Consider the following 27,721-nt stretch of genomic DNA (forward strand, 5'->3'; position numbering starts at 1 on the left):
TTACAAGCTGTTCAATGGAAAATAAAACTTTGTTTTACACGTATTACTGAGAAGTTATTTATATGAGTATTGTCTTTTTTGTGGCAGCATTCCGCTCAATCACTCGTCGACTACGAAAGAGAATTTGAATGTTTGCAGACAAACGCGTAATGCCAACATGGCTGCTGTAGTCGGCCGTAATACCTGTCTTGGCATTCCACCGAACACGCGGTTCGGAATTACGGATTAAATCACGTGGAGTAAATCCGTTATCGATTGGATTGCAAACAGATGAAAATCAATTGTAATAATGGCAATCACTATGGTCTAACTGAGCCGCCGAGGAAGGTATAAAACAGCTGTCACACCCACCCCTCTTTCATGGCCGAAGCTACTCATACCCCCCAGTCATCGGGGTGGCGGATATCCAAAGCATGCCAAGAGTGTAGGAAGAGGAAGATCAAATGCAATGGCAGCAATCCATGCAAAACCTGTCAACTGCGTAACACCCCCTGTATCTATAGGGATGTTATCCGACAACGCAAGAGGAAACCCCGAGGTATGCGTGAGAGTGAAGCATTTGATTCCGATGGGGCAACGCGCTCTGAGTATGGAGCTGGCCAGCAGTCCCCCGGATTACCGCCGCGGCGGAACCCATCAGGGAACTATACTATCAACAGTAGTGTTTCAGCCACACATGTGGAATCTCCATCATGCAGAGTTCAACTATACTATGGACCAACATCACATTTTGCCCTTATGCACGAAATATACAGAGATCTCGTTTCTAATCAAACGCTGGGCTTGGAAAAGTCTCATGGCGAGGTTGAAGAGGCGAAAGCAAGTTTGGATATGTTCAGCTTTCGTCGCATCTTCTTTGGAACTCCAGATGAGGCTCAGGAGTCAGTGAAAGGCTCGAAGGGAATGGATGTTCCGATCATGTTCCTATCTCGTGAGCTAGCCAATGTTTTCCTCCAACGGTTCTTGTCGTCCTTATACACATTGGTCTCGTTTCGCTCGAAAGAGTCGTTTGAACGGGAGCTAGACTATCTGTATAGCCCTGCGCCTGGGGCTCGTTCAGACACTTGGGGCCACTGTATGCTCCTGCTGGGCCTGGCTATGGGTGCCTTGGGCACCGAGCATTATCGCTGGGGCGATATCCTGTACGACCGGGTCAAAGCAATATGCGGCCCATTGGATGAAATTGTGAACGTTGAAACGGTGCAAGTATCACTGCTCATGATAAGTATTACTTTGTCCCATTGTGCAGCTATTTAGATGCTGACTCGATCCCTAGCACGCCCATTATCAAAGCGAGCAAGGTAGACCTAACTCAACGTTTCTTCACTTGGGTGCTGCGTCAAGAAAGGCTTTGTCAGCTGGGCTGCATAAAGAGGCGCCGCGCCAGGGTGGAGAATTGAGAGATAGTGTCCAAGAGAGGAGGACAACGTTTTGGGCTCTGTATTTCTACGAAACGTTCGTCTCTAGTCACATTGATCTTACCCGACCAACCTAACCCTGCCCCAGCTGGTTCTGTTTTCACCTAGGGCGTCCCTGCTCCTTGTCATTAAGGGATGTCGGTATTGAACTTCCAGAGAATCCTTTCCTGCGTGCTTTAACTTACGTGGCCAAAGTGATTGCTCGCCTAGCAGATGAGATGTTCGGGCATCACCATGACTCGCTACTGCAAATGTGGAAACTTGCTAGATCTATCACAGATGATTACAGAACGTATGAGCAACAAATGCAACAAGCTATTGGCGCTGGATTGGATACATGTCCTCAGCAAGGGCTTCTTGGCGTACAGCAGACGATATTAACGACTAGTAGGCTCCCTCCCATCATTCTTATCAGCAGGATCAGTAACTGACTATATAGTCTACTATCACACTGTTCTCTTAACGTTCCGTCCGTTTTTAATTTTCCGCGGCCGATGGCAGGAAGATATGAAGGGCCCCTCACAACATGGAGGCAATCGCCCAACTGAAGCTCCCGCGTGGTTGAACGAGGCCTGCAATAAAGCTCTTGGAGCCGCGTGCAAAACAATTCAGTTTCTAAGTGAAGCGGCTGTTGCCAATGAGCTTGTCAGAGTACGTCATCCTGGCAGCGAAGAGAATTACTGTATCGAAGTAGTCATCAATCTAACCAGATACTAGGAACTCCGTTATCATGGCTATTTTCTAGGAAGCGCCTCATTCGCCATAATCTATGACTTGATGCATGGTAAAAACCTTGCCTCCACCCATCTTCCCTGGATCTATGCCGCTCTTCACAGTCTTGCAACCATGAGAGCGGGTGATCCCATCAAGAGCACCATAGCAGCTATTCAAACTGTTCTCAAAAAGCTCAACCCCTCTTACGAGTGGATCCCTCCCAAGGGGCTTAACCCTATCCTGGACGAGCAGTTTTCCACCGTGCGGCTATACTCCACTGATATTCCAACATCCCAAGCACAAACTATACTGGAGCCCTCCTCACCGGAAGTACCGCTGCAGCCCTTGCAAACTGGAAATGGTCTCCCAATCCTGTCCGACTTCCAGAACAATTCCTTGCAGGCAGGCTTTAACCCTCCCTGTGGTGGTGTTGGGAGCGGCGAGGACCTGTTGGACCTCACCTTGTCTGATATGGGATGGGACTTTGATTTTTCAACGATGGACCTGGAGACGTTCTTTTCCATTTATCCGCATGTGGAGACTCCGACTGGATAACTGCTCATGTTAGAATGCATTGTATTCAATATCTGGCGGGCGAGATTGCGGTTACTATTCTAATGTTGATCTCTGAAAAGGGTGGTGGTTCATCATAAAAGTACTAATCTTGATACTCTTTCATAATGCGTCACTCAACCACTCCCTAACGCCAATTGCTGAGCCAAACCAATTTCCCCATAGAACCGGTAACCGACGTATTCAATCTCTAAGTCATTTGCATGTGATCAACCGCAGTCTCGGAATATCAGAAAAGCAAAACATTTTACGATTGACTTGAATGACACAGACATCACTGCCTATAGATTGGACTATGACGTTCCGGGCCGGCAAGCAAATTCAGCTAAGCTGTGTCTTTGAATAAAGTATTTCTGGTATCGGTACATGATAAATAGTGAGTTATCCCAGTCACTATGACCCCTTCTCTCTGGGCCGGAAGGAAAATTAGCAGTGCTCCTGTAGACATATATGCACACAGCTTTTTAGTGTACGCTGCGTGGATTTGCGATTTGGGTGAGGTGTGTGGGAGCATCTTCAACGTTGTTGGCTCGTGTTAACACATTGAGAGATTAGAGGGCACGAGGAGAAAAATGCTTCATTTATCTTGGTTGCGCTGCGTATGCGGGAACCTCGTTGCTGGGGAAAGAGGAAGATACATTCGACAGCACGCTTGCTCGGAACATGATCTAGAGGAGGGTTGTGGCGAAAGAGGGATAGCTGTCAACTTCAGATGGTATGAGGAGTGCCGTGATGTCGAGAAGAAGGTAGAATTGGTCAAGAAGGTACTGAGTTTGTGAAGGATGAACCTAGGGCGTGATACCTGGTACATTAATCAATTAGTGGAGGGATCCTAAAGGCATAGCCTACAGTGAGATAGATATCATCTGGGGGGAGATCACTCATGTCCTATAAAAGCAGGGAAATGAGAGACATATAGGCGGTACTCGGCAAGCGCTCAGACTGAGAATGATGGTGAGATTTGGCCTTTATGTAGAATAGGTAAAGCGTGGCTTCGTTTGCTGTAGTTGTGTCTGGGTTTCTGCCTTGATGGAACGTGTTCTCCAGAAATGGGCGGCTCAGAAAGAACTGATATGAGCAGAGAAAATGGAAAGCCGAGATGAGGGCCACTAGAACCGCTGTGTAGTCGCATAAAAATTTGCAACGTTTCCACAACGATAGTATTAAATTTCTACGTATAGTGATTTAGAGAAATGCTAAAGTTACATCTTGGCTTCTGCTTTGGTCAAAATTGACCCACTTGGAAAGCTTGTTGCCTGAGCCGGCAAGCGGATTGGTTGCTAAGCATAGCAGCTTCATTCTGACTCGCCAGGGTGGGCCCTTGACCCTAACACCAGATGCATACAGATATCTGCCTCGAACAGGATCTTCTAGTGCTTGGATTCTAAGTATGAAATCAATTACGGACCTAGGGGGGTAAACTGAGAAGCCTTGACCCTTCCCACCAAAAAACTTCTTTATTGTCCTTTCCCTTCGCGACAATCCTATCAGATCGCCAAACAGAGTGCGGCTTACCTATAAGGCTCTCGATGACTATGAAACTTGATTCCCAAAGGGAAGCCCGTGATAATGACCAAGGGGAGGGTGACCAGCAAGGTATTTCGAATGAAACTCAGCTCGAGCAGCTTGGGCGGCAGCGACCAGCCATATTTGCCAACAACCTGATAGAAATTGGGTTCTGTTTCTCGTTACTCACTTCAATGCTTCTGGCAGTAAGAATCCCTTCGAAAGCGAGAAAGAGCTTGTCTCACCCAAACAGGAGTACTTTATTAGTGGTTTCAACACGATCCTTCCGGTTCTGACGGGCGCACTTGACATGCCACAGGAGGCGAAGACATGGCCAGCAAGCGTCTTCTCCTTAGTCACAGGCGCGCTGCTATTGCCATCTGCTCGCCTCGCTGATATATACGGTGCTCACATCGTATTCAATACAGGGCTATTGTGGTTCTTCGTGTGGTCCCTTATTGGTGGCTGTGGTAGAAACTACATAATGCTGATATTGTGTCGGGCGCTACAAGGATTGGGACCTGCTGCATACTTGCCTGCTGGGATCATGCTTCTCGGCACAATATACAGGCCTGGCCCTCGTAAGAATTTGGTGTTTAGTATGTATGGAGCATTCTCACCAATTGGCTTTTACTCGGGCATCAGTGTTAGCGGTGTGTGTGGACACTATCTCTCTTGGAGATGGTACTTCTGGACAGGCGCGATAATGCTGTTCGTCGTGTCGATCATCTCGATACTATCTCTGCCATCTACCAAATCACCGAGTCAGTCAAAGATGGACTGGTGGGGATGTTCAACCATTATTCCAGGCTTGCTATTGACAGTGTACGCGATTACGGATGGAGCCCACGCCCCAAACGGATGGCGAAACCCCTACATACTCGTCACCTTCATCCTGGGTATCATCCTTCTATGTGCAGCATTCTACGTGGAGGGCTGGATAGCTACCTCGCCGTTACTTCCATTTGACTTGTTCAAAGTGAAATACATGACACCGCTGATAGTATCGTTACTCTTCTCATACGGCGTGTTCGGGATCTATCTTTTCTACGTCAGCTTCTAGTAAGTCTCGTACCCAAAACCTACTATAAGAACACATACTGAATATCTCTCTAGCATAGAAAACGTTATAGGCAAGAGCTCCCTGACGACAGCGGTGTGGTTCGCCCCAATGGCTGCCGGTGGTCTGATCCTCGCCACTGTTGGGGGTTTTACCCTGCACTTCCTCCCAGGAAAGCTCCTGCTAATGATATCCGGCGCCGGCTACCTTGTATCCGTTCTGCTATTTGCGCGTATTCCCGAAAATCCAAATTATTGGGCCTATGTCTTCCCCGCAATGGTTGGAACAACTGTTGGATGTGATATAGCGTACAGCGTCAGCAACATATTTATTACTACTAATTTGCCTAAGGATAGACAAGGGGTGGCTGGTGCAGTGATCAATAGTACTGTGTTTCTGGGTATTAGCTTTTTTCTGGGGATCGCTGACCTCACGGTGTCTGAGACTGCTTATCTGGGGTTGAAGGGAAGTTATAAGGCGGCGTTTTGGTTTGGTGTCGCATGTGCTGTTGTCGCCTTGATTTTTTTGAGTTTTATAAAGATTGGAAAGGCGGAAAGTGAGCTTACTGTGGAGGAAAGGGGGCAGTTGAAGGCTTCTCGTGCAGATGCTGAGGCGTAGTTAGTGTTCCCTGTGCTCTAGGAAACTCGCGTAAGGTCCTTTAATATCCTGTATGGATTTGTTGTCAGATTTCAACGGGCTGTGCATCCTTTGTATCGCTTTTGCTAGCCCAAGAGGGAGATTCTATATAGACTACAGGTACGGGCTATACCTCGCATCTTTAACCCCGGCCATCCTTTCCCGCATTCGATGATGCGGAAGAGGCAGTGTACAAGAATTAATACCTTATAATTGTGACAGTTCACCTATTCCAGAATTTTACTACAAACTGCACTCTCCTCGGACTTTATTAAATATGCCTATGATATTACCTAGTATCGCAGGCAGCTGACATATGCCTAGCGAATAGGGATTCAAGCGGAATGATGAATACTTTGCTAAACAGGCCGCATATAAAAGCGCTCCTAATTCCCACCTAGATAGGTTTTCATGATAGTCCTTCAGTACCATCGAATCTCGTTTACTGATCGTCTGATACAGTTTAAATATGATATCTTCTACAGATTTGATTCCAAACTTGGGTAGTCCCATCATCCCCTATGGGCACAAACATATCTAGATTTTTCTAGAATGAATTGACACCGCCAGGTCCAAGCTCCTCCAAGATCTTTAGAAGCATGCACTATTCCGGTACCTCACATAGATGCGAAAGCCATCGCTGACACTGATGATCATGGGGTCATCTGTCCCAAAAAGCATGCTTCGCTCGTCCGATAGTTATGAGTGATGCTCAAGCCTATCAGGCACCACTTGGGACCGCTATGATAACCGCGCCTTCCTTTTGGACGAAGATATAATCTCTGCTATTATATCCTAACTTCAGCTTCAGAGCCACCTTTCTCCCCTTTCTCCTCACTTCAGTCTGGCAGCAAATCTCCTATTTCGGAGACTCAATCTCTTTTTCATGTTGCAGATCCAGCACACGGACAATACCGAAATGGACGAGCAGTAGATATAGATGGCTTATGCAATCGTTTCTTATCTAAATTTGGGTCCGCACCACACAGTGTCACAAAACGGAATTTCTATAAAGGATTGTGGTTAGTTTAGCTGTTTTTTCCAGGCGTGGAAATGGCTCTCGGGGGTTTGTATGCTCCTCTCTCTTCGAGCTAAATGTACCGCATAGTTCAATGACTTTAAATTCTTTGTATTTGTCACACCAATTAAACTCATATCGGAAAGATGTCCGAATTGAAGTTCTACGGGGGTTTCAAGAATGGCGCCCCCTACGTTGCATTTCTTAGCGAGAGCGTAAGCTTTACCAATCATCTCCGTTAACCCGGATATGATAGAAGTTGGTGGACCGGCCCTCAACCCACCGCTTGGTTGGGGAATTCCCCCCACGCTAAGTTTGAGTAAGAAGGAGAATGTGGATTCCCCGCTACTAGGCCTAAATATAGGATGGGCTAGTGGTATAGGTAGACACGTGTTGGGGAGTAATGTTTTGATTACCTGATATCATGTTACTGTCATTATATAGGGCTAAACGGTATTGAGCCGCCAGTGCTTAGGCATCGCCACGTTCTTGGAGCAATAGGATTAGCTACCTAGTACTGTATAAAGGATCCACTTATTCTTGTCCTGAACAGGATGCATATGATTGGCTTTATCCTGTACTAGGTCCTCGATGGGCCACACAAGCACACGCTAAAATGTTGTAGGATTAGGAGCGATTCTCAATATCCGGATCTTGCTACAGTCGCTTCAAGGATATAAGCTCGCAAACTCCTCTTTAAATCAGTACTCTATTAAATCTTCTTTACAGCAACCTAAAAGGTTTTCACTTCACCAGGTTTACTCTTACAACAATGCCCTGGTCCCAAGTCACTCCTAATTGATGGGCGCGCTCTCTAACCGGCTTCGAGGAATACCTCGTTTCCCGTGCAAATGCCTCTCTTAGTCTCTCAGATAGCAATGTACAATATATTGTCTACTCAAAAGTGGTGGTGGAACTCACTATTTCCGACATACAGTCCGCCCTGGAGCATGCGTGGAAACAAATGCGGTACGAAGAGCCCGACATTGCAACAACCCTTAAAGGCGAAACGAAGGTGTATGAGACACCCGATGAAGCGGCGCTCCAGAAGTGGCTTGATTCTACGTTTACGTTTATCGTTACCGATATCCCCGATGCAGAAGAACTACAACGCAACGGTCAGCGAATCGAGCTAGCCACGCTCTACTACATACCCAACTCCAGAGCTTGTCCTCCGTGCACATCATTGCACCATCGACGGTGTAGGTATTCTGATGTTGAAGCATAAATTCTTCAGCGCCTTGGTTCAGCCGAAATCGGAGGTTACCTTTGGTGACGGGTACCAACGGCTGGCCGTTCCTTTGCCTGAGGCGCTCGGAAACCCCGAACCCCCAACTCCAGAGCAAACTGAAAGGGCTACGACGATGGTCATAGAATACCTAACCTGACTACCTGGCATCGGCATGGCCTCCCAGCGCCAAAAAGGCACCAGTCGGCCAGTGCCAGAATATCAAGTGTCGATTATCTCCGGATATGACGGCAGCTATCGTCCAGGCTTGCAATGGAAAGGGGATAACCGTTGCAACTTCTGTACATGCCGCATACAGCCTTGGTCTGATGAAACACGCCAACCCACTATCAAACACTCCGCGCTACACCACAGTAAACTCCTTCAATCTAAGAGACTACCTCCCGGCGCCGTATAACAAGTCCGCGGCGGCGAACTACCCTACAACTATCCCGTTCACAATCGACCTACCGGCAGATTTTTCTCAGCTTGCACAGGCACTGAACCATAGGTGTAGAAATGGCGTTAGAGGTAGCCCCGAGGTCCTCGAGCTCGTTGGAGCCTATAACCGCTTCCTGGTAGGTATGGTCCGCACGCCTAAGGCCGAGGCTGCTCCCGCTCCTACAGATGCATGTGTGAGCAGTTTGGGGGTTATTGAGAAATACCTACAGCGCTCGAACGGTAACACTGTGACGGAGAAGGACTACAAAATTGTTCTTGATGTAGTTTTGGGCATAGATGCATCGCTTTTGTCTACGTTCAAAGACCAGTTGCGATTGGTCTACAGCTTTAATGATGGGGTATATGGGTATGAGGAGCCGACAAAGATTACTGAGTATGTAAACCATGTTGCGAAGGTCTTGAATGAGGAGTTACTAGGCTCGGCGGCTGTGTAGGGTTTGTGCGTTGCTAAATTGCTGTAATTATGTCACTTTTTTATCGTTAGCCTTTGGAAAGCTATGGAGGAATGCTGCATGGCGATGTCAACGAATAGTGTTAGCCCAGAATGCCGCTATCGCAGATGCTACCATGGCATTGGAATCGGTGTCAAGATATGTTTTCGCCGCTCCCGGCCATTATGCCTTCTATGTAGACTATGGCGTGGCAACTTGAGTTAAAGGCCATAGGGAAGCCCCACATTCCAGTTGCATTCCGGGGAGTTTGGCTTTGGACTGAATTGAATCAACCATATCACTCCGGATTTGGCAATTCGCCAAGGCCTTTCAAACCCTAATGCGGTTGAATCTGGCAATAGACTATGGGTATGAGGTCAGTACTCGGTTCGTCGAACGGACTTTATAGGCCAATGATGTATATCTAGGTCGACCTTTTTCAGCGAAACGTCCCTCCTCACGCAAGATCCGATTGTGTCCAGGACGCTCAGCCCATTTTTTCGAAGCACCGTTCCGCTGCCTACAGTATCTTTCCTGTTGGCTTCATCCTTTTGAATATAAAACTAGCTATAAGATGTCAACTCCCACGTCATTTATCATTCCGTGCACAATATTTTCTGCTGGTTTAATACGCGCGGGCCGAATCAGTTGTAGTCGTGAGTATATCCCATGCATACATACAGACCCCGCTGGCAATAACGTTTGCTAATACTCGTTGAGGGCCGAATGTAAGAAGGCACTTTTTCGGCAGTATAGCTAACCTATACGCCGGATCACTTTCTGATTCACACAACGCGCACCATGTTGGTAGAGTTCACCACCACTTAGAACACAACGGGGTTCTCAAGATAAGCCTAGCTTTTGACGATGACAAGAGCAAGTATCTTGAGCAGTTAGTTCTACACTTACACAAGAACCACGGACACGGGCTTCCTATAACACACAGCTCTTCCCGTGGCTGGTTCTGGGATGTTCGCCCCAGCCCAGAGACAACCTCCAGTCATCAGGCTCGTTCAGAAACCATGGACGAGTTCCCTTGGCACACAGACTGTAGTTATGATCGTGTACCACCCCGGTACTTTGCCCTGCAGGTCCTGCAGCCAGACACCAATGGCGGCGGCACACTCTCAGTCTTGCGCTCAGAGCACCTGCTATCACGTCTATCACCCACCACCCGTATCTCCCTGACCCATCCGGAGTACGCTTTCACGGTGCCCCCAGAATTTACTAAAGACGATAACGACAAACACATTGTCGGGTGTCTCCTTAGTACGACCGAAGAGCAAAGACATGTTCAGTTACGGTTCCGAGCCGATATTATCTCCCCTTTGACCACTCGCGCGGAGTCTGCCTATCGAGAGCTACAAGGCGTTCTCTCGAGCAAAGATATCGAGGCAGATATAATACACCTTACAAGTGAATCAATGCCTCGCGGGTCTATCATACTGCTGGATAATCGGCGGTGGTTACATTCGCGAAATATAGTAAAGGATCCAAATCGTCATCTTCGCCGTGTCCGGTGGGATTCTCGGCCGTTTAGTGAGGATATGTTACAGACTCCTGCGCATATAGGGTCAAGCCCTATTGTGCGCTACGGGCAGAATGTGTAGGTCGTTCTTGTGTTGCGTGGTCCTGCTCCTTTGTCTCCTTTCGGCTCTCCCTGTTCCTTTTAAAAACCCAAAAAATTTTGTCTAGAGACGATGGGGCGGACGTTGGAGCGGACGGATGAGCTTTGGAGGGCCGAATTGTGCCACATGCTTTGCAAGATGCTGAGGTTGCTGAAATTGCTATGAGGGGGAAGGTGATGAGATTTAAGTAACTTTGTTATTTTTATATGTGGGCCCACGGGTCCACCGAGATACATATATAGTTAATGGAATACAGTCGAGCGTGATATCCGGCAGGGTTATAGTTGATAATTGGTTGTGGTTTTATTCAGTGACACTCGTCCACTTAATACATGTACAGTTCAGTATGCGCTCTTCCACGAAACTCCTAGCATCCGACATCCTCTAGCCAAAAGAAAGATCAGAATTCATGTAATGTTCATAATTCGTTTAAGGTCGTGAAGAGAAAGCGGTTTAACCAAGTAATCATCAATCCCAGCCGCAAAAGCCTGTTGCTGCATTGAGCTCGATGCTACTCCAGTAACCGCCATAATAGCGCTTCGAGGTAATGAATTTTGTTCTTCATGTTCACGGATCTTACTTGAGGACACAATTCCATCCATGATGGGCATAGAAATATCTGTTGGTGTCAATTTAGCCGTGAGGGAATTTAGGGTGGATGTATACATACCCATCAGCACATAGTCGAATCTTCCTCCACAGGCTTTGTACTTTTCTAGTGCCGCGAGTCCATTGCTCGCCGTCTCGTAACTGCAACCTATCTTCCGCATAAAGGTTGCCAAAATCTACATTCCAGTTAGGCTTTGTCTTGATGTAAGATATATGGGCTTGGTTTACCTTAAGGTTCACGTCGTTGTCATCCACAATCAAAACATGTATATTTTTCTGGTTCAAGGCCTGCGGCGTAGGAAACGGCGAAAGCTCTGTCACGCTATCTCTAACCATGGGAGGGGATTCTGAGCCCTTGGCGGCGGCAAATGCCTCGGACAAAGAGCGCCCGCGACCTGGGAATCCGGAGAAAGGGCCGGATACCGGGCTTTCCGAAGAGGGGCTGTCTTCGCGATGGGAGTCTATATACCGTTGCAAGGCATCGGTAAGTTTCCGTGGACCAATTCTGCCATATGTTAGTGTGCGGTCAACCATATGATACAAGAGTACGTACGGCTGGGACAAATAGATAATGTCGGCATTCTTAATAGCAAAGTTGCCTGGAAGAGATATCCCGTGTTCACCAAGCACAATAAGTGTGCTGAAAGGAGTATCAACTGGGCCAACACTAGCGATCTTCTTCAAGCTAGACTCCTCAACGACTCCAATGTCGCCAGATCCCTTGTCAAGCGTGTCCGCGAAACACACCGTCCATCCTGGTTGCCCGAGAAGTACATTGCTGAGTGCTCCGCGAATTGACATCTTACGCTTCGCTTCAGTTGTGATTACTCCTCTCGATGCTGCCTTGAGGTCAACAAATGGGTTCAGGCCTACCAGACAGACACGAGTCATAATCCGTGATCCCGGAGCATCTTCTCGTCTAGGGAGCTGGATTGATAGTGGCAGGGCGTGCGGGGCCAAATTAATAGGGATATGCACATCCACCTCTGTCCCTACACCGACCTGGCTTTGCACCTCGATATAGCCGCCTAGGCTGGTTACCAGTTGTTGCACAATACTCAGACCCAATCCGACTCCTTCCGTTAACACATTTTCCTGCGAAAATGGCTTGTAAAGCTTGTGCTTTAGGAATTCGGGTGATATCCCACATCCTGTATCTTTGATCGACAGATGGGCTGAAACTGTCTTCTGGTCACCAGCACCCTCCACTTCTTTGGTTAGGGAAATCTCGATAAGGCCTGAACGAGTGAACTTGAACGAGTTGCCGAGCAGGTTCATAACGATTCTTCGCCATCCGCCTGAGGCAGAGTGAATCGACCACGACTTTTGTTCTTCAATACGAATAACGACAGACAAGTCGTCCGGATTGTCCGATTGTTGGACATCAGTGCCGACGGATCTACCACCAACGCCAGCACCAATTGGAAGATACCGACCAGCTATTTTCGAAGCGTTAATGAGAGATCGATGGCCAGTATACAAGGTTTCAGAGACGTCTTCTATCAGACGGCCCAGATCAAAATCTGTGACAAGGTTATCAAATTCGGGCCCCTCAATGCCCTCCTCCTTATGTACGACTGTTAGGTTGTTTATTTTCGTAAAGTCCAGCCTATAATATACGTTGTCAGCTTAATACATCCATCCTGGGTAAGTCTCTAATCATACAGGTAGTTCATCGTATCCAATAATGTTAGACCACATGTTTCGATCATTGTGAGCATGTCACGCTGGGTGGGCTCGAGGTGTGTAGTTTGTAGCAGTTCAGCGCTAGCAAGCATCCCATGCAACGGTGAACGGAGTTCATGACTGACGGACGAAAGTAGGTCTGACTTCGATTTCTCTGTGGCACACCAGCCAATCTCGGAGAACTTCGCAACAATACAGTCACCAAAGGCTCTGAGATAGCATAGGTCATCCAGCCCTAATGAGTGCTGCTTTTCGCTCGTCCAGGCTATGGTAGCAGCGAGCCATCGAGACTTGTCCCAGTTCCATAACGGAAGGAATATGAGCGACTTGCTTTGGGGGAAGTCATGTCCAAGACGGACCGTTATAGCATGGCGAGCCGAACGACCGCTGTCACTACCTTGTCGACTATGCCCTCGGGTGCTGGTTGATTGCATGGAGTGCGATCTTGTTGCATCTTGAGGATAGAATACTTCGCCATGGGGAAAGGCCGCAAACATATCATGCAATAAGCCCTCTGTCAAGGAAAGTTGGATGGGGCGGTTATCGTTTTCCAACGATTCTTTTGACAACGCATGACCCAAAATGTCACATCGTTTCTCAGACCACAAACCCTGCGATGACAATCCAGGAGACGGAGGAGGTGCAGAGGTTTCGGTATCTTTGTTAGGTTCGTCCCAGTCGCCAGCACTATCTGTAGAGAAGCTGCAATATTGGTTGTAAGGTTACTAAGGTTCGTCATAGACAGGGTGCAAGAGACATACCTTCGAGAGTTGCTGCGTGACGCATCCAAGAATAAAACACCCTCTAGCTCCATACATTCCTGGAGCAAGTCACTAGCTTGGGAGAAGAGTGAGGAAGTACCGGAGGGGCTAACAGCGCTCTCCGATACTGTGACTAGGTTACTGGACTCGTCTGAGTATCTCCTGACATGTTGCTGATGTTGCTCCGGGGACGGAGGCGCCATTATCGGAACGTCACTGGGCTTGAAGAACGAGGGTAAGTGGGCTCTATCTCGAGGTTTCGGCGTTGCTGACAATGGAAAACCATCGCACATAGTCTCTGTTGATAACGAAATGCTATCGATATCTGGGAGATCGGATGAACGAGGAGAGATGATGTCCGAAACACCCTTGCTGCTGCGGGTGACTTGCTCACTCTCCAATCCGGGCTGGCCCTTGGCAATTGACATGAGCGCATCAAGAAGGCGCCCAGATTTTCGGGAGTTGTGTATAGTCCAAACATTCTCAAGATGATTCGCGACACAGCCCGCCACTTCCTTCAAAATAGCTGCATCACTCTTAGTAAACAATGAGCGAGGGACAGTGCCAGTAACACAGTATGTCCCAATTAAACTTCCTGAGGAGCTGCGTAGAGGAGCCTCCGCATAGAAGCGTGTGTGAGGAAACCGAATCACAAATGGATGGCTACTGAGAGTGCCATCTGAGCAGATATCAAGTACAATCCGACATGTATCATCCAATGATTCACGGAAGCCGTCAATGAGGTGGCTTCCGTCCCCGTGGAAACCTAATGTCTTCAGACCAAGCGAAGAGCAGCTTTTCATTCGATGCTCATCCCCCGTGCCAGGAATTGTAGCCTCCGCGATCACACATGTCTCATCATTTTCAATCAACGCAACGAAGGCCTGATGGCAGCCTAGTCGATAAGCACCCAGCTGCGCAAGGCCAACTAGGGTTGTGTCCACCGCAATATCCTTCGTCGAGAAGGGGTTCCGGAAATCGAGAGGTGAAGGCGTCGATTGATCTCTTGCGCTTTCTGCAGCATTCGGTAGTTCAGGGCGATAAAGTCTACTCAGTGTTGAATGCATTCCGTGAGTGAGACTGGAGGACGAGACGAGCGGACAATCCTAGAAAGGGGTCCGACGGCAGCAAATCCTACCTTGACGGATCTGAGACCATTTACTGCCCGGCTGGTGACGGGAGAGGGTGATGGGGCGTTGATGAGCCCAGCAATGCCATCAGACGGGTTAACGTGCAGCCAGTATCCAGCAAGCATTGAGAATGGTCCAAGGGTGGGGAGCTTTTCGCGCGGCCTAGAGCTCCGAGAGGATCGTTATATAGTTGGTGGTAATCGTGGTTTTATCCAAGTCGGGCTGAACAAAAAAAATCTTAAGAGACATGGGCCGGCCAGTGATACTCGACCTGGAAACTTTCTGAGATTCCTAGGTGCTGGTTGCCCTGAGATTGGTCTAGGCTGTTGGTGACTGGGAAAAGAGCCCCATCGGCCCTGCCTGCGGTTGAAGAAGTGCCACCCAAGATAAGGGGATCATCGATGGCTCTAGATCCGTGGTCCAGCTGACGTTTTCCGGAATAGACCGCCACTCAACCATGGTTCTCCGTCGCTCAAATGTTGAAAATCTTCCGACCGGTCGAGCTCAGGGCTACTCGGCTCCGAAGCCCCGATATTTATGCTGGCTTTGCCATCATAGTTGAGGTGATCCAAAGACAAAGAATCTGAGTCGTCTTCTGCTTGTCTTTTCTTTTCTTAACTTTTATTTTGTCATGTCATTAGGAACGCCTCGGCACCTACCGAAGGAGTGGTAAAATGTACGCTCCGTTCCATTCAGATAAGTTGGTCCTTTGACTCAATAGTTTTTCGTAGTTGTCGTTACATTGGATGTCGCGATCTCCTGCTGCATTCGGCCAGGGGGAGGCCTGAGGCCGCGACGAGTCACAAGACGTCGCATTCCAAATCCCTTGATTATGTAAACGACGCCCCATTGCACCGTCTGATTGGTTCACACACCCTTCAAACAAGGTGCAAGACGTGACAATCGTGCAATATTTCCCTCAAATGATGTCTAGCATTAGACCTTGGGAGATAAGATCCTGTGGGGCTTGACGAATTAAATCATGAAATCCCTGGATGATCGTCGACGATCCTCCCTTACTCAGCCTTATTTTACTTGGGTGGTGGCTGCTGGGGTAGTATTCCACTCATTGACCCGAAGATATCCAGGGAGAGGGGGGATTTGAAAGAAAAGAGTAATGATCATCCCCTGAGTAAGGCCGAAGTACCCCTGTGGTAAACTGACAATAGACAATCTACACTCGTGTGCTATGGTTGAACATATGCCCATTACAAGTTCGACTCACGATGGTTGGAGCATGCTGTATATAAATACGAAAGGTGGAAATTCTAATCATTGGTTTAGGATAGAGGAAAGAAGCCTTCATCGGCTAGGAAGGTGGAGCTTTTGGGTACCCCTTGACAAATATCCGTGAAATTCGCGGCAAAGTCAGTTTAGGTGCTCTCGGTGATAGAATCTTGAACTGAGTGCTCTGGAAATGCCCCACGTCACATTGACCTTAAACTGGTGAATGGATAGGGCCAAAATAGGGAGTCTAGTTCTATAGCAACTGGATCATCTCAGTCCGCCACGCATTTTCAGGTGCAATATCAGTCTTTGTCTTTGTCCGCAGACCAACAGGTCAGCACCGGCACCCACTAGGCTCGCCTTGACATCAATCATCTGGAACGGATAACTCTATGTTAATTAAATGACTCAAGGAAAACTTTCTGCAACACTAATCCACTAGCCTATTTCTTGGCTTGCGGCTTTCTGAACAGGTGCCTAATCCTCGAAACGTTGACTGTTTACTCCTTTTATTCTGAGTACTAGCTCACCGTCTCCTTATATCTGTAAAACATGTAAATCATCGTCTTTTGTTCCCTTGGGGTCCAAAGTGTTTCCTTTTGCTATTGGACTCTTAAATAAGCTTATTCTGTTTATTTATGTAGTAATAAACCCATTCAAATACACTCTCAAGTACTATACCAGGTCTTTGCAGGGCTCTCTGGCTTCCTGCAGACCTCCCAGGCATCTCTGCCACGCTCAAATGAACAGATTCCGAATAAGGCGGCCGCTTCTTTGATACAGTTCTCTAACTCCAGAGGCGCTCACGTTGGACAACATACGTAATAGGAGAACGAAATATTTGCCAAGCTCAAACATCGAACCTAGCTTCATAAACCCCTGTATTTATGTGGATGAGGGACCATTGGGCGGTACATCGACTATTATGTTATATTCTCCTATATTGGGATAAGAGTGTGAGGAGCTGTGGGCTCGTATTTACATACATCCCAGGCCCGAAACCCGTACGCTTCTCCACCTCATCTCGAGACTAACGATGATGCTAGCAATATTCGTCGCAACTAAACCTCCCGTACAAACTCCGCACATAATCTATGATGTGCACTATTGCGTCTTCTCGGTAAAGTGGAGGCCGACACGAGTCAGTCGCGGGATGCCAAGTGTGGGACTACTACTCTCAAACCCTCAATCTTATATGCTTGCCGATAATGGCAAGAGCCGTACAACGCCGAGGTGCGGTACAAGGTGATTTTCCTCGCTTAGCCCTAACTAGGTGGAATACGAACAAAACTTCGTTGTACAAATTAGCCCTTTCCGCCAAGTGGCGACACATAGCTAGAGATGAGTTACGTACTTTACATATCGGATGATTGATCAAATACTGGTAATGAGGAAAGGAATATGTTGTTGACATCCAACAAAGGGCAGATATACTGGCTATAGGTTGCAGAAGACTAGAGCGGAAGTAGATAGGCAAGTCATACGGGAACACTTGGTTACTATACGAGCGATTTTCGCGGACATGCCTGATCGTAATGATTGACGTGAGATGCTGTGCGTCAAGAGGCTAGCATACAACTCCTTCATTTGGCTATAAAGGTCGTGATAGCGATTGTAGGTTACAGGCATATCTGTGGAATGGCCATTAAGGCATATTCACTATCTCACTTTTCACTAGACAGACGATGCCAGTGTGAAATTCCATGCAACAGCCTGGATATTTTGTCAGGGTCGCATATACAGACACACGGCTGACCCATGGTGACTTATCGCTTGTTGATTGCCCAAATCCCAATTTTTCCCCTTCCCCTCCGGCGTATATGCCCTGGTGGGGCCAAAACAAAATGACTCTATATCCATAGTGCTCGTTCTACCCATTGTGCTGGTTGAGCATGAATGTTATATTGTTCCTCAGTAGATTAAGTGAGCCACTCCATATTACCCTGTTTTGATCAATAAGTCGAGCCATGGCACTGTGTGAGGCTCAGAAGTTTCTGCCTGTTGTGCGTGTACTAACCATCAAGCCCGTAACCCATAGTCATCCTACTATCTGACACCGAATTGTATCCGACCTTTGGAGGGTAGCTACCTTTCTCCCAAGTACCAAGCATTATACACAACGTCGACACTTGTCGAAAACCCATAAAGCGGCCCAAGTGTTGGCTCCACCTCAAGCCTACGGAGCAAGCAACTACTTCTAGAATAAAGCTACAAGTCCCACTTCCCCTTTACTCCGTTGCGGACTTAAACATGGCCAATGATACATTTCTTGCTGGTCATCGTTTGTAGATTCCATATGGCTCTGAATAAGGCCAATGTCAAATAGAGCAAAGAGCCCCCCGAAAGAACCATGACGCCTGTGGTTTGGTTAGGATTTTGTAACATCAAGCCTAGCAAATGCCTGTGCCTCTTGAACGTGCTGGCCAAGAGAATCGGGTTCTTTATCTAACCATTACATATGATAATGTACGGACAAACCTATAATCTAGCATTTAGTATGACCCCGTGGCGTAGTGGCGCTGGATTGAGCTTGCCCCAGTTAAGGAACGCTGTAGAATGAGGAAATTTTCTACATCCCCATCTTATCGAGTCATCTATATCCGAATTATTCTGGGTCCAAGTAGCCATAGAAGCAATATGATTGGTTTGAATCACCGGATAACGGAAATGCGGCTGTATCGTATCAGCGGATTTACGGATTTACGGGTGTAATCCTGTCAGGTACCAGGAACCGTATAATATAAGAAATTAGATCCCAGGCAACTACTATAATAGATTGTTTAATAGGGTTGCAAGGTAGCTTTTGGGAAGACGTCATTGTCGGTGTTGTATAGGGTTGAGATATTGGTAGGATATGATTATCAACAGAGACCGATCGGTATAGTACTAACTACATGGCTCCTACAGGACGCTCCGCCGCTATCAACGTTATTCACCATGGATACACCATCCTCCGGCACCGTCGACTTGGAATGCGGTGGTGGTGCGATTCGCAAACGTTTAACCCTCACATTTCGTAACCTGAATGTCCGAGTCACGGCCCCCGATGCAGCTCTGGGCGACACCCTGTTGTCATACGCCGATCCGCGACAAGTCCTGGATATCTTTCGCAAGGGTCGACAGCACAAAAGAGTAGGCATTTAACTTTTCGACGGAACTGTTTCAAAGCGCTAACAGGGCCTAGACCATCCTGAAGGACATCAGTGGGCAAGTGAAACCGGGTGAAATGGTAAGGCGAGCCAACTGATCATATACACCTGCCACACTAATACTATTACAGCTGCTGGTATTGGGTCGCCCTGGCGCTGGATGTACCTCTCTTCTCCGAGTCCTGTCAAATGACCGGGACTCATTCGACGAAGTCACTGGAGAGACTCGGTACGGAAGCATGGACCATAAAGAGGCAAGGAAGTTCCGACAGCAAATCATGTTCAACAATGAAGACGACATCCATTTTCCAACTTTGACGGTTAACCGGGCCATGAAGTTTGCCTTAAAGAACAAGGTGCCGAGGGAGCGTCCTGAACATCTCCAAGACAAAAAGGAATACATACAGAACACGAGGGACGACATTCTGGAGTCCCTAGGAATCGCCCATACCAAAAAGACGCTGGTGGGAAACGAATTTATTCGTGGTGTATCTGGTGGAGAGAGGAAGCGCGTTTCTTTAGCCGAAGTAATGGCTGGGCAGGTGAGTATAATCTCGGCTTCATGTGCAGAGACCTTACGGTACTGATATCTTCTACTAGAGTCCCGTTCAGTTCTGGGATAATCCAACTCGCGGTCTTGATTCCAAGACTGCAGTCGAGTTCGCACGCCTCCTTCGCCGTGAAGCAGACGAAAACGACAAGACAATTGTGGCCACTATGTATCAGGCAGGAAACGGCATCTATGATGAGTTTGACAAGATCTTAGTACTGGCGGAGGGGCGTGTCATCTATTACGGGTCCCGGACTATGGCACGGACATATTTTGAGGATATGGGATTTGTTTGCCCGAAAGGCGCCAACATTGCCGACTTCTTGACTTCAGTAACGGTGCTTACCGAACGTATTGTTCAACCTGGGATGGAAGAAAAGGTCCCTAATACCCCAGAAGAGTTCGAGTCCCACTTTCTTGCAAGCGCCATTAGTACTCAAATGCTGGACACCATTGAGCCGCCGGAAAAGTTGAACCACGAAAAGGACGACCTATCCATGGCAGTAGCTAGCGAGAAGAAGAAGAAGCACCTTCCCCGTCCTCAGAGTGTGTACACAACTAGTCTCCGGGACCAAATCATTGCTTGCACAGTTCGGTGAGTCGTTCCCGCAAAGTACCTTCAGCACGCGTGAAACAGTAATTCTAACATCGACAAGACAATTTCAAATCATGGCAGGAGATAAGCTCTCTCTTGGGATCAAGATTGTCTCCGCCATTCTGCAAGCCCTAGTGTGTGGTAGTTTGTTCTACAATCTCAAATTGGATAGCTCCTCTATCTTTCTTCGGCCGGGTACGCTCTTCTTTCCTTGTCTTTACTTCCTCCTTGAGGGTTTGTCCGAAACAACTGGTGCGTTTATGGGTCGTCCAATTCTGTCCCGACAAAAGCGTTTTGGCTTCTACCGTCCCACAGCATTTTGTATCGCCAACGCTATTACGGATATTCCAGTCGTTATTGTACAGATCTCCTGCTTTTCCTTAATCCTTTACTTCATGTCTGCACTGCAGATGGACGCGGGGAGGTTCTTTACCTACTGGATCATCCTTATTGCACTGACGTTGTGCTTCATGCAGCTCTTCCGGGCTGTTGGTGCGCTATGCAAGCAATTCGGAAATGCTTCCAAGATCTCGGGATTGCTCTCCACTGTCTTCTTTGTTTATGGAGGTATGTTTTTAATGAACTACTCGGCCCGACACACGTATTGACAAATTCAGGCTATCTCATTCCTTTCGACAAGATGCACGTTTGGTTCCGTTGGATCTTTTATCTCAACCCTGGCGCATACGCTTTTGAAGCCCTCATGGCGAATGAATTTGTGGGATTGAAGCTGAAGTGTATTGCGCCTGATTACCTTCCCTACGGTAGTGGATATCCAGAGTCATCATCCGCCGACCGTGGCTGCTCTGTGTTGGGAAGTGATGAGGATGGACTGATCGATGGGGCAACGTATATTCGGGAACAGTACCACTACTCGGTTCATCATATCTGGCGAAGCTTCGGTGTTATCGTTGGCATGTGGGCATTCTTCATCTTTCTGACCGCCATGGGCTTCGAAAAGCTTAACAACCAGGGAGGTTCATCGGTACTTCTCTACAAACGGGGGAGTCAGAAGGAGCGCACTTCGGACATGGAGAGCAATCAGCAAGTCAGCCCCCAGCCAACAGCGGATACTGGAGCTCTTACCCAGACTGTTAAGCAGTCAACCTTTACGTGGAATCATCTGGACTACCATGTGCCTTTCCATGGCCAGAAGAAGCAGTTGCTGGATCAGGTGTTTGGCTATGTAAAGCCTGGAAATCTTGTCGCACTCATGGGTTGTTCAGGTGCGGGAAAAACTACGTATGTGTTCTGGTTGAAAGTTTTCCTTGTCATAGTCTAACTTCCTTTCCCAGGTTGCTAGACGTGTTGGCTCAACGCAAAGACAGTGGTGAAATCTATGGGTCCATCCTGATTGATGGCCGTCCTCAGGGGGTCAGTTTCCAGCGGACTACTGGCTACTGTGAGCAGATGGATGTCCACGAAGCGAGTGCCACCGTCAAGGAAGCTCTAGAATTTTCGGCCCTTCTTCGGCAACCCGCTTCAGTTCCTCGCGAAGAGAAATTGGCGTACGTAGACAGCATCATTGACCTACTGGAGCTGCGCGACATTCGTGACGCTCTTATCGGAGGTACACGATCATCCAATTGACCCAGATCTTTGACAGCCCATTGACTTGCTATAGTTCCCGGCGCTGGCCTCAGCATCGAGCAGCGGAAGAGAGTTACACTAGGCGTTGAGCTGGTGGCAAAGCCGACTCTACTATTTCTTGATGAACCCACATCAGGTTTAGACGGTCAATCGGCGTACAACATTATTCGCTTCTTGAGAAAATTAGTGGATAATGGCCAGGCTGTCTTGGTATGTGCATCCACATATGGTATCAATATTTAGTAGCTCACAGATCATAGTGCACCATTCACCAGCCTTCTGCAGTATTGTTTGATGCATTTGACTCATTGCTTCTCCTGGCTAAGGGAGGTAAAATGGCATACTTTGGCGAGAGTAAGTCTCCGTTCTTTCATTGAGCAAGATGAAAGGTCTAACCAATTATAGCTGGCAAGGATTCCATGAAGGTCTTGGATTATTTTGCAAGGAATGGTGCTCCCTGTGCACCTGATGTCAACCCAGCCGAACATATTGTCGAGGTCATTCAGGGCGATACTGATAAAAAGGTTGACTGGGTCGATGTGTGGAACCAGTCCGAGGAGCGTCAACGAGTCATCACCGAATTGGAAGCTTTGAACAGTGATCGTAAGGCGAATACACAGGAGGAGGAAAACCAATCCGACTTTGCAACTTCGCACTGGTTCCAATTCAAGATGGTCTTGCATCGTCTTATGATTCAATTGTGGCGGTCACCGGTAAGTTATAAACCGTCAATTGTTTGGCCTACAGCAGGTGCTCATCGTTTGTTCAGGATTACGTTTGGAACAAGATATTTCTACACGTCTTTGCGGCTCTTTTCAGCGGTTTCACGTTCTGGAAAATGGGCAATGGCACATTTGATCTACAGCTGCGCCTCTTTGCAATCTTCAACTTCATCTTTGTCGCTCCAGGCTGTATTAATCAGATGCAGCCGTTTTTTCTGCACAACCGTGATATTTTCGAAACCCGCGAGAAGAAGGTATTTCTATTAGCTATCCTTAAATTTCACTGACAGTGGGCCACTAACAAAGATCAGTCCAAAACCTATCACTGGCTCGCTTTTATAGGTGCTCAAGCCGTCTCGGAGATTCCATACCTAATCATTTGTGCCACTCTCTACTTTGCCTGCTGGTATTTCACTGCTGGATTCCCTGTCGAGGCCGGCATCTCTGGCCATGTATATCTGCAGATGATCTGTTCGTTCCACCACCTTTTCCTGAAGGGTTCCCCCCTAACTCAATACAGTCTACGAGTTCTTGTACACTTCTATCGGCCAGGCTATCGCCGCCTACGCCCCCAATGAATACTTTGCCGCTATCATGAACCCGATCCTCATCGGTGCTGGACTGGTCTCCTTCTGTGGTGTCGTCGTTCCTTACGCCCAGATGCAGCCCTTCTGGCGCTACTGGATGTACTACCTGGACCCGTTTACGTACCTGGTAGGCGGGTTGCTTGGAGAAGTCCTCTGGGACGTGAAGGTGCAGTGTAAAGCCTCCGAGCTCGTTCATTTTAGTGCGCCATCCGGCCAGACTTGCGGCCAATACATGGCCGACTTTCTTTCCGAGCAAGCGGGCTACCTCCTCGATCCGAACTCGACATCAAGCTGCTCTTTTTGTCAATACTCCACTGGTGCTGATTATGCGAAGACTTTTAACCTGAGAGAGAAGTACTATTCCTGGAGAGATGTAAGTCGATCACTGCTACAGAATGAAACGGACACATGCTGACTAGGGTATGCAGACTGGAATCACCGCACTATTTTGCATCACTTCGTACGGACTTGTGTTCTTGATGATGAAGCTGAGGAGTAAGAAGACGAAGAGTGCGAGGTCGGAGTGATTTATTGATCTATTTTGTCTTATGTGGAAGCGATTGGACGTAGATTTACGTATATCCGTTGGATGGGTAGATATACTATAGAGATAGACGCATAGAGGGATCAATATAATTAATGTATTTGTGGGGGAAGATTTTTCACATTGATCTTCAATCCCAAGGTCTCATTGAACAAGGCTGTTTCACATCTTTTCTAGAAAAATTCAGGATGTCATGCCCTGGCATCTCTCAAATACGGGAGAGTAGCTCATTCATCTCTGAGCTGCAGTCTCTTTTTTTTTTTTTTTTTTTTTTTTTTTTTTTTGACCAACTTCTACAGAGAAAGGTCAATAATATATATTTACAATCCATGAATAGTATTAGGCCGTCTCCCACTCACATCAGTCCCGCGGTTTAACTTGAATTAATCATAGACATGTATCTACCGACCCATACCAGTCAATATGCCGAACGCATTGGACCTTTGCCAAGAGTATCGCTTACGCTGATCAGCATGCGGGGGAATCTCAAGACATAGGAAATCCGGGGAACAAACAAGTTAACGAGCCAAGACTTTTCTTTTCTCCTTTCTCTTTTCTCTTTTCTATTCCAAACTCTTTCAATTTACCACCATTCACAACTGCCTTTGACAGTATCATCCGACATTCCTTCCCACTACTGGACTTCGGACGACGAACTCGGTAATAGCTCTTTCAGCCCTTCCGCCTCTCATTACTCGGTTTTTGCCTTTGTCGTTTTCACCTAGAATGCAGCTGACTCTGTCCAGTTCCTCCCCACACAAGCTTATTGGTTTCAACACCAGACATACTTTGATTACTCATAGTGGGCACGCTCTTTATTCCCGATGCTGGCGAATTGAATGGCTCGCAGCAGCTTCCTATCCGACGGACAGCGTCTTGGCAACTTGGCTCACAACGAGCTTTGACGCTGGAGAATCCGCGATAGGCCAAGTTGAACATCAGCATTCAATGTCCCGCTAACAGCCAAGAGCGCCATGAAACTTTGAAGGCTCTGCCAGAAGGATTGAGCTACCACTCTTTGAACTCTCTCCCCAATATGCCGCGGCTCGTCTAACCCCCCCCCCCCCCCCGCCCCCGGGATGGGCGAACGCATTCGCTGGCCCTGCATCTCGGCAATTCCATGGGCGTCTTAGCACTACATCCTTTATCCTGAGAAGGACCTTTCTTTCCGGTTCAACTACCGCGCATCTAAGCAAAGTCTTAGAAGCCGACCAGACAATATGCCGCGTTCCGAAGGGATAACCGTGTTGGCCTGAATTCCCAGGCTCCCAGGTACCCACTGCCCAAGACCCTGGCGGCCAAAATCTGCTCAACCCCAGATTCTGCACGCATGCATGCTTCCGCGCCTCGTTGCCGCACTATCATTCGGCAAATCCGATCAGTTTATAGTATCCGATACGGATTACTGCATTAATATCCCTTTGGCGTATAAATTATCCCCGCATCTCCACCTCCTGCATGGCTACCTTTGGAGGATAGGAAGCTCGGGGCGCGCTGGAAGATCATCATTTGTGTCTAGTTCCGGATTCTTCCCGGGTCCTTCGTCTCTCTGAGTGATAAGGTGAAGCCCAACATGACAGCCGACAAGGGCGCTTTGCAGGGGATGGCGGATGAGAAGGCCGAGATCACTGAGCGGAACAAGGCCACGGATGTGGCTGAACACGGCCAAGCAGCAACCGACCAGTATGGCCGCGTCCTCATTGAATTCGACCGCGCTGCGGAACGTCGGCTGCGACTAAAGATTGATCTTTATATTATCCCGACCGTGGCATTGCTCTATCTTTTCTGTTTCATTGACCGTGCTAATATCGGTATGTTATTTTAACTGGGGACATGCGACGTAAATCCACGTCATATAATCTACTACTGGTGTAATCGGCCGCTGACCATGACTGCGTAATAGGCAATGCCAAACTCGCCGGGTTCGAGAAAGACCTGGGCCTGACGGGGTATGATTACAATACCGTCTTATCTATCTTCTATATATCATACATCATCTTCGAGATTCCGTGCAATATTGCGTGTAAGTGGTTGGGGCCAGGCTGGTTTATTCCGGGGACCACTTTGGCTTTCGGAATTTGCTCCCTTGGCACGGCCTTTGTTCATAATATCCAGGCGGCATCGGGGGTTCGGTTCCTACTGGGAGTGTTCGAGGCAGGAATGTTACCAGGGATCGCCTATTATATGTCGCGCTGGTATCGGCGCAGTGAGCTTGCCTTCCGCCTAGCCCTTTACATCGTCATGGCACCACTCGCCGGTGCATTTGGTGGCCTATTGGCGTCCGCAATACTGAGTCTAGACCACTTCGGCAGCCTGCGTACCTGGCGCATGATCTTCGCGATTGAAGGGATCATTACGATCGGCTTGGGCCTAGTAGCCTTCCTTACGCTAACTGATCGGCCTGAGACGGCGCGCTGGTTGACCCCGGAAGAGAAGGACCTTGCCATCGCCCGATTGAAGGCAGAGCGCGTCTCGACCACGGAGGTGTTGGACAAGATGGATCGCACCAAAATGCTGCGGGGCATCTTCAATCCCGTAACACTATCGACGTCGTTTATCTTTTTGCTCAATAACATTACCGTACAGGGGCTGGCATTCTTTGCCCCGACTATTGTCCGGACCATCTACCCGGACGCCAGCGTCGTGTCACAGCAATTGCACACTGTGCCTCCCTATGTCGTCGGGGCATTCTTCACCGTTTTGTTCCCCTTCCTCAGTTGGCGTTGGGACAACCGCATGTTATTCTTCGTCATTACACCGCCACTCATGGTCACGGGTTATATCATGTTTTTGGCGAGCACCTCAGCTATGGTGCGTTATGGTGCCACCTTCCTCATCGCCTGCGGGGCGTTCGCGTTCGGTGCCCTGTGCAACGCTCATGTCTCGAATAATGTGGTGTCGGATACGGCGCGGTCATCGGCGATTGGGACGAACGTCATGTTTGGTAACCTGGGCGGGTTGATCTCGACGTGGTCATTTTTACCGTTTGATGCGCCGAATTATCATATCGGGAACGGTCTCAACCTGGCAACGGGATCGTTGATCATAATACTCGGGGTTAGCCTTTGGCTGTGGATGAAGTGGGACAATAAAAGGCGGGAGAAGGTAGACATTGACCAAGCACTGCGCGGCATGACACAGAGACAGATTCAGAATCTAGACTGGCGCAATCCGGCCTTTCGCTGGCGCGCGTAGCGCTACGGGTAAAGGGGGGGGGAGAAGGTTGGCCTTTTGCTATTTTGCCAGTGTCCAATATGCAAGACGGATACCATTTATGTATGGGGTGCATGCATACAAAAACAAGGTCGAGTCAGGCGAGAGATGCATGGCGTGTACTTTTGTTTACTAGTCATACCGCTGTAGCTGAAACCTAACAAAGAAATATAATCAATTTTAATTGGGATGCAGAGTCTTATCCGAAAAAGACACGGGGAAACTTGTACACAAGAGCTTCCCGAGTAGAGGCAGCTCAATGCAACGTCGGCAGCCAAATAGCTGACATTTAGCCGTGCCGAGCTCGTTGCTGGGTGAGGAGAATATTCAAGGATAATCAGATTGAGACTACCTACTACTAGGCACGCCACAAGTCACAGTCTCGCCCGAACCCTACTCTTGCTAACGAACGACGAAGAATTCCTTTCGCTAGAATTTTCACCCCCTCTCGCGCTATCTTCTTCGTCTCTTATCAGGTACCCGGCTTTAACTTGTGTCTTCGGATCTCACAGATCCGGCGCTTCTGTGGAGGGGGGAATTAGAAGCTCTCTTGACTAATTCGCCTCTTCGGAGGGGGGGGCTGGCTTTGGGCCGTATTCGGCCGGTGTTATTGCAGTCGAGACAACTAGCGTTGCGGCGACGAAAAGCACGACTGGATAGACCGAGGGAAAACTAGCAAGGACT

The 27,721-nt window shown here is 48.2% G+C and overlaps 7 protein-coding genes across 7 annotated transcripts; 6 read left to right on the forward strand and 1 right to left on the reverse strand.

Moving 5' to 3' along the window:
* Window positions 1-306: 306 nt before the first annotated feature.
* BDW43DRAFT_276694 (Zn(II)2Cys6 transcription factor) lies at window positions 307-3,046 on the forward strand. The gene is made up of 5 exons (XM_032041979.1): window positions 307-1,221; window positions 1,280-1,455; window positions 1,507-1,805; window positions 1,858-2,069; window positions 2,136-3,046. The coding sequence occupies exons 1-5, from the start codon at window positions 361-363 to the stop codon at window positions 2,685-2,687; spliced, it is 2,100 nt and encodes a 699-aa protein (XP_031900042.1). The 5' UTR covers window positions 307-360; the 3' UTR covers window positions 2,688-3,046.
* Window positions 3,047-4,234: 1,188 nt separating this feature from the next.
* Window positions 4,235-5,889, forward strand: BDW43DRAFT_300395 (major facilitator superfamily domain-containing protein; the record flags this gene model as incomplete). Its single annotated transcript, XM_032044885.1, has 3 exons — window positions 4,235-4,417; window positions 4,465-5,273; window positions 5,328-5,889. The coding sequence occupies 3 exons, from the start codon at window positions 4,235-4,237 to the stop codon at window positions 5,887-5,889; spliced, it is 1,554 nt and encodes a 517-aa protein (XP_031900043.1).
* Window positions 5,890-7,697: 1,808 nt separating this feature from the next.
* BDW43DRAFT_300396 (uncharacterized protein) lies at window positions 7,698-9,049 on the forward strand (the record flags this gene model as incomplete). The annotated part of the gene is made up of 4 exons (XM_032044886.1): window positions 7,698-7,712; window positions 7,755-8,043; window positions 8,090-8,292; window positions 8,351-9,049. The coding sequence occupies 4 exons, from the start codon at window positions 7,698-7,700 to the stop codon at window positions 9,047-9,049; spliced, it is 1,206 nt and encodes a 401-aa protein (XP_031900044.1).
* A 571-nt stretch (window positions 9,050-9,620) lies between these two features.
* On the forward strand, window positions 9,621-10,656 carry BDW43DRAFT_300397 (Clavaminate synthase-like protein; the record flags this gene model as incomplete). The annotated part of the gene is made up of 2 exons (XM_032044887.1): window positions 9,621-9,702; window positions 9,803-10,656. 2 exons carry the CDS (start codon window positions 9,621-9,623, stop codon window positions 10,654-10,656), a joined length of 936 nt encoding a protein of 311 aa, XP_031900045.1.
* Window positions 10,657-11,013: 357 nt separating this feature from the next.
* Window positions 11,014-15,540, reverse strand: BDW43DRAFT_89909 (uncharacterized protein). Its single transcript, XM_032050674.1, has 6 exons — window positions 13,731-15,540; window positions 12,949-13,671; window positions 11,837-12,892; window positions 11,512-11,788; window positions 11,345-11,459; window positions 11,014-11,293 (listed from the first exon to the last, which is right to left on the reverse strand). Exons 1-6 carry the CDS (start codon window positions 14,795-14,797, stop codon window positions 11,082-11,084), a joined length of 3,450 nt encoding a protein of 1,149 aa, XP_031900046.1. The 5' UTR covers window positions 14,798-15,540; the 3' UTR covers window positions 11,014-11,081.
* Window positions 15,541-19,024: 3,484 nt separating this feature from the next.
* BDW43DRAFT_319747 (putative ABC multidrug transporter) lies at window positions 19,025-23,807 on the forward strand (the record flags this gene model as incomplete). Its single annotated transcript, XM_032048967.1, has 14 exons — window positions 19,025-19,219; window positions 19,272-19,316; window positions 19,368-19,778; window positions 19,837-20,381; window positions 20,443-20,948; window positions 20,999-21,623; window positions 21,677-21,951; window positions 22,006-22,181; window positions 22,232-22,325; window positions 22,377-22,684; window positions 22,741-22,947; window positions 23,005-23,164; window positions 23,214-23,653; window positions 23,709-23,807. 14 exons carry the CDS (start codon window positions 19,025-19,027, stop codon window positions 23,805-23,807), a joined length of 4,086 nt encoding a protein of 1,361 aa, XP_031900047.1.
* A 1,140-nt stretch (window positions 23,808-24,947) lies between these two features.
* On the forward strand, window positions 24,948-27,204 carry BDW43DRAFT_276712 (putative MFS transporter). Its single transcript, XM_032041980.1, has 2 exons — window positions 24,948-25,635; window positions 25,728-27,204. The coding sequence occupies exons 1-2, from the start codon at window positions 25,398-25,400 to the stop codon at window positions 27,017-27,019; spliced, it is 1,530 nt and encodes a 509-aa protein (XP_031900048.1). The 5' UTR covers window positions 24,948-25,397; the 3' UTR covers window positions 27,020-27,204.
* Window positions 27,205-27,721: the final 517 nt, after the last annotated feature.

The sequence above is a fragment of the Aspergillus alliaceus genome, assembly GCF_009176365.1.
Source record: "Aspergillus alliaceus strain CBS 536.65 unplaced genomic scaffold BDW43scaffold_23, whole genome shotgun sequence".
In the NCBI taxonomy this organism is placed as follows: Eukaryota; Fungi; Ascomycota; class Eurotiomycetes; order Eurotiales; family Aspergillaceae; genus Aspergillus; species Aspergillus alliaceus.

What these genes read in the sequence shown, in the direction of transcription:
- BDW43DRAFT_276694 (XM_032041979.1), top strand. Translation starts at nt 361, where the DNA reads ATGGCCGAAGCTACTCATACCCCCCAGTCATCGGGGTGGCGGATATCC. An exon ending in TGCAAGTATCACTGCTCATG is followed by an intron (nt 1,222 to 1,279) that starts ATAAGTATTACT and finishes GATCCCTAGCAC; the next exon opens with GCCCATTATCAAAGCGAGCA. An exon ending in GCAGACGATATTAACGACTA is followed by an intron (nt 1,806 to 1,857) that starts GTAGGCTCCCTC and finishes CTGACTATATAG; the next exon opens with TCTACTATCACACTGTTCTC.
- BDW43DRAFT_89909 (XM_032050674.1), bottom strand. Translation starts at nt 14,797, where the DNA reads ATGCATTCAACACTGAGTAGACTTTATCGCCCTGAACTACCGAATGCT. An exon ending in TCACGCAGCAACTCTCGAAG is followed by an intron (nt 13,672 to 13,730) that starts GTATGTCTCTTG and finishes CCAATATTGCAG; the next exon opens with CTTCTCTACAGATAGTGCTG. An exon ending in ATTATCTATTTGTCCCAGCC is followed by an intron (nt 11,789 to 11,836) that starts GTACGTACTCTT and finishes AACATATGGCAG; the next exon opens with AATTGGTCCACGGAAACTTA.
- BDW43DRAFT_276712 (XM_032041980.1), top strand. Translation starts at nt 25,398, where the DNA reads ATGACAGCCGACAAGGGCGCTTTGCAGGGGATGGCGGATGAGAAGGCC. An exon ending in CATTGACCGTGCTAATATCG is followed by an intron (nt 25,636 to 25,727) that starts GTATGTTATTTT and finishes ACTGCGTAATAG; the next exon opens with GCAATGCCAAACTCGCCGGG.